General features: G+C 37.4%; 1 protein-coding gene across 1 annotated transcript; it reads left to right on the top strand.

The window, feature by feature from the left end:
• Nucleotides 1-446: 446 nt before the first annotated feature.
• On the top strand, nt 447-2,016 carry GCK72_007138 (uncharacterized protein; the record flags this gene model as incomplete). Its single annotated transcript, XM_003099876.2, has 5 exons — nt 447-611; nt 667-884; nt 1,299-1,500; nt 1,824-1,898; nt 1,954-2,016. The coding sequence occupies 5 exons, from the start codon at nt 447-449 to the stop codon at nt 2,014-2,016; spliced, it is 723 nt and encodes a 240-aa protein (XP_003099924.2).
• Nucleotides 2,017-3,106: the final 1,090 nt, after the last annotated feature.

The raw sequence follows: 3,106 nt of genomic DNA, 5'->3' as shown, positions 1-3,106 counted from the left end.
GTTTGAATTAAAAATAGAAGTGTCCTCAATCTCCGTTTTTGATCACGCCTTTTCTCCTTTAGTCCGAGAGACCGCGAACAATGGGCGGAGCTTCGTTTCACAGTGATGTTTTATGTCATGTGTTTTCTGTTAGCACAGAAGTGTGAGGCTTAAGGTCGCGGAAACGCGCTCCGTCGCACAATTGTTGGCACGGTGCCAAATTCAATTTTTACTTTTATTTGTCGTATTTTTCAGTATTAACCGCGACGCGCACGCAACGCGACTCGGAAAAAATCAAATCGTTTCGTTGCGGACCCCTTGGAATTTTAGTTTTTTACCCGAAGTTACATTTTCCAGATTTCAAGTGCAAATCTTGTCATTTCGAAAAGTGTCTTGAATTGGGTATGCAAAAAGAATGTGAGTTCGAATTACGTGTTCCAATATGTAGTTCCGTTACAGTAGCCAGAATGGAAGTCGTGAGAAACGCTGATTCCAGTCAACCCACCAGTTCCACCACAGGAATCAGCAAAACTCTGAAAATGAGTTATCCGGAAGTTCTTATGTTTTACGTAGGTCAAACAAAACGAGCTATGGATAGAAGACTGCAAGGCTCATCGAGTACATCGCCACAGGTTTTTTTTTCAAAAATATTCTGAAAGTGACCTACCAATACCGTCTTGTTTTCAGGACGCCCTCGAGCAATTCCTCCTAACCAAGAAACTGACCGACCAAATCGCTATGGAGTTATGTTTGGTTTGTCCTGGAACTGATTTATTGGAGAGAAGTGACTTGGACTTGATGTTCCAACATTGCTCCTTTGTTAGTATTTGGTTAGATTCTGCATTAATGTCAGTCAGTAATTATGAAGCTGAGGAGAAAAAGAGTGGGAGAGAAAAAACCAAGGAGTGAGTTTGACATGATACAGTACCGTCGGAAAGGGTATCAACTTTGCCTATTTTCAGTGGAAAATGACCAACTTTGACAGTGTATTTCGGTGTTACCTGATTGTTCGACAAATTTTATTTTGTATGGGTTGGACAGAGCAAAGATAGCACATCATTTTTATTGTTGACCATGTTTTTCTAGGGACACTATCTTGAAAGTTACACGTGATCAAAGTAATTTCTTCCAGAAATCGACTAAGCAAAATTTTTGAACTTTTCACTTTGACCACTTGTAACTTTCAAGATAGTGTTTTTACAAAAAAATTGTCAATTACACTGTCAAAGTTTTTTCACTCCAAACAGCCTAACTTTTTGAGCGGTCCTGTACGTATGTAAAAGAGTTTTCTCAACTTTTTTCAACATCATCTTTTCCAGTGAATTCTTGCGCTTTAACCGCCATTTTCAATCAACTGTCACTTCTGGACTGGCTCGTCTGAAACCTGACCTTTATGAATATTCAGCTCTCAAAGCATTCTGCATCTGGAAACTTGGACTACTTGATTCTTCTCCAGCTATGAAGGCAGTGGCAAATGAGCATTATTTGGCAGTGACCAGTGCGTTGGCACATTATTATCAGGTAAGTAGCAATGCTCTCTTACTACCGATTGACTGTATAGGATGTGACCTGTACCATTGGAAAGATGATAAAACGCTGATTTCAAATATATAATCAGTTTTTGTCCTCGAGGCCTAGGATTCGAGAAACATGATGTCAAACCCACCACGCTGCCGATATTTTTCAAGTTGTCAATCGTCCAAACTTTGACCAAATGTTTTTCGAATCCCAGACCTCAATGGCAAAAACTGAATATATATATATATATATATATATTTGAAATCAGCATAATTTCAGTTTTTTAATGATATTCAAGTTTTTTAGTGCCTAATTTTTTATTTCAGTCTACTAAAAATCTGGAACAATTTGAAATAGCATCAAGAATCGCGGACATAACATTATTACTTGGTCCGATGTTTGTAAGTTTAGCAATTGAGTAATAGGAGTTATTTCGTTTGAAAAAAATTATTGCAGAGTGTCTACCAAGACGTTTCGCAACTATACAGTAATCTCAATATCAAAGACTGCATAGAATGACACCAGTCCAATTTTATATGACAATAACTATATAACAATAACTCGTTCCCGGTACAATATAAATCTTTTCCACTGTAACTTTTAATTTTATAGTACATTCTTATTTTCAATGTTCTTGAGTTTTCCAATAAATAGTCTCGCATGTTTTTATTCACTATTTATCCCTATAAATTGAAGTTTCAGTACTCAACATCTATCCAACATGTTGACCTTTCTTCATAAAGACGCTTCGTGATTGAAACAGATCTTTCGAATGTTTCGAATTTTGGGTTCTACCCGATTTTGTAGATGTTATCCTATTCGAGATCGAAACACCCGGGTCGAATTAGACACCCATCAATATTGAAGACAGTCGGTTTGACTAGGCGGATAGGCGAAAAGGAAAGACGTGGTGGAGTGGACTAGATGGCGTGACGTCGGCGCGTTTTCAAGAACTTTTTGGTTTTCTGATAGAATGTTGCAGTGACAGAAAAGAATATACGCTATAAGAAAAACCTTGAGTTTTTGCATTTTGAGAAATGATTTAATTTTCAACAAAGAATTCATAGAGTGTAGGGTTTGTGGAATTGGAGACAATCATACCTCGGATATTGCTGGACACGGCTTACTGTATTTTGAAAGAGTTGCTACATACAGTACCGTGCAGTAAGTTATACAATTTGGCCTTTATCAGTTGAAAATGACCAACTTTGAGAGGGTGTTGCAGTATCCCGGATTGTCCCACAAAGTAACTTATGTATAAACCCTATAGTACCCAATTACCCAATATGGTACCCGATTCACTTTGTCTCAAAGAAAAAAATAAACGAATAAAACGATGTGTAACAGTATCTCCTGAGATCGTCGGTATACATGTACACCGCCAACTCGCCGAGACAAATATTTGTAGCCTGAATTCAAAAACTTAATCTGATGAAGATGTTCAAGACATAGATACATCCAATACATCCGTTCTCCAATACGCGAGGAATTCGTCTGTAGACTAGTAAATACGAAAAAAACATGTATACTGAAGATCTCTGGAGATACTGTTACACATCGTTTTTTTCGTTTATTTTTTCATTGAGACAAAGTGAATAGGGTAGTGTAT

The sequence above is a fragment of the Caenorhabditis remanei genome, chromosome II, assembly GCF_010183535.1.
Source record: "Caenorhabditis remanei strain PX506 chromosome II, whole genome shotgun sequence".
NCBI lineage: Eukaryota > Metazoa > Nematoda > Chromadorea > Rhabditida > Rhabditidae > Caenorhabditis > Caenorhabditis remanei.
This window is presented reverse-complemented; position numbering and strand designations above follow the sequence as displayed.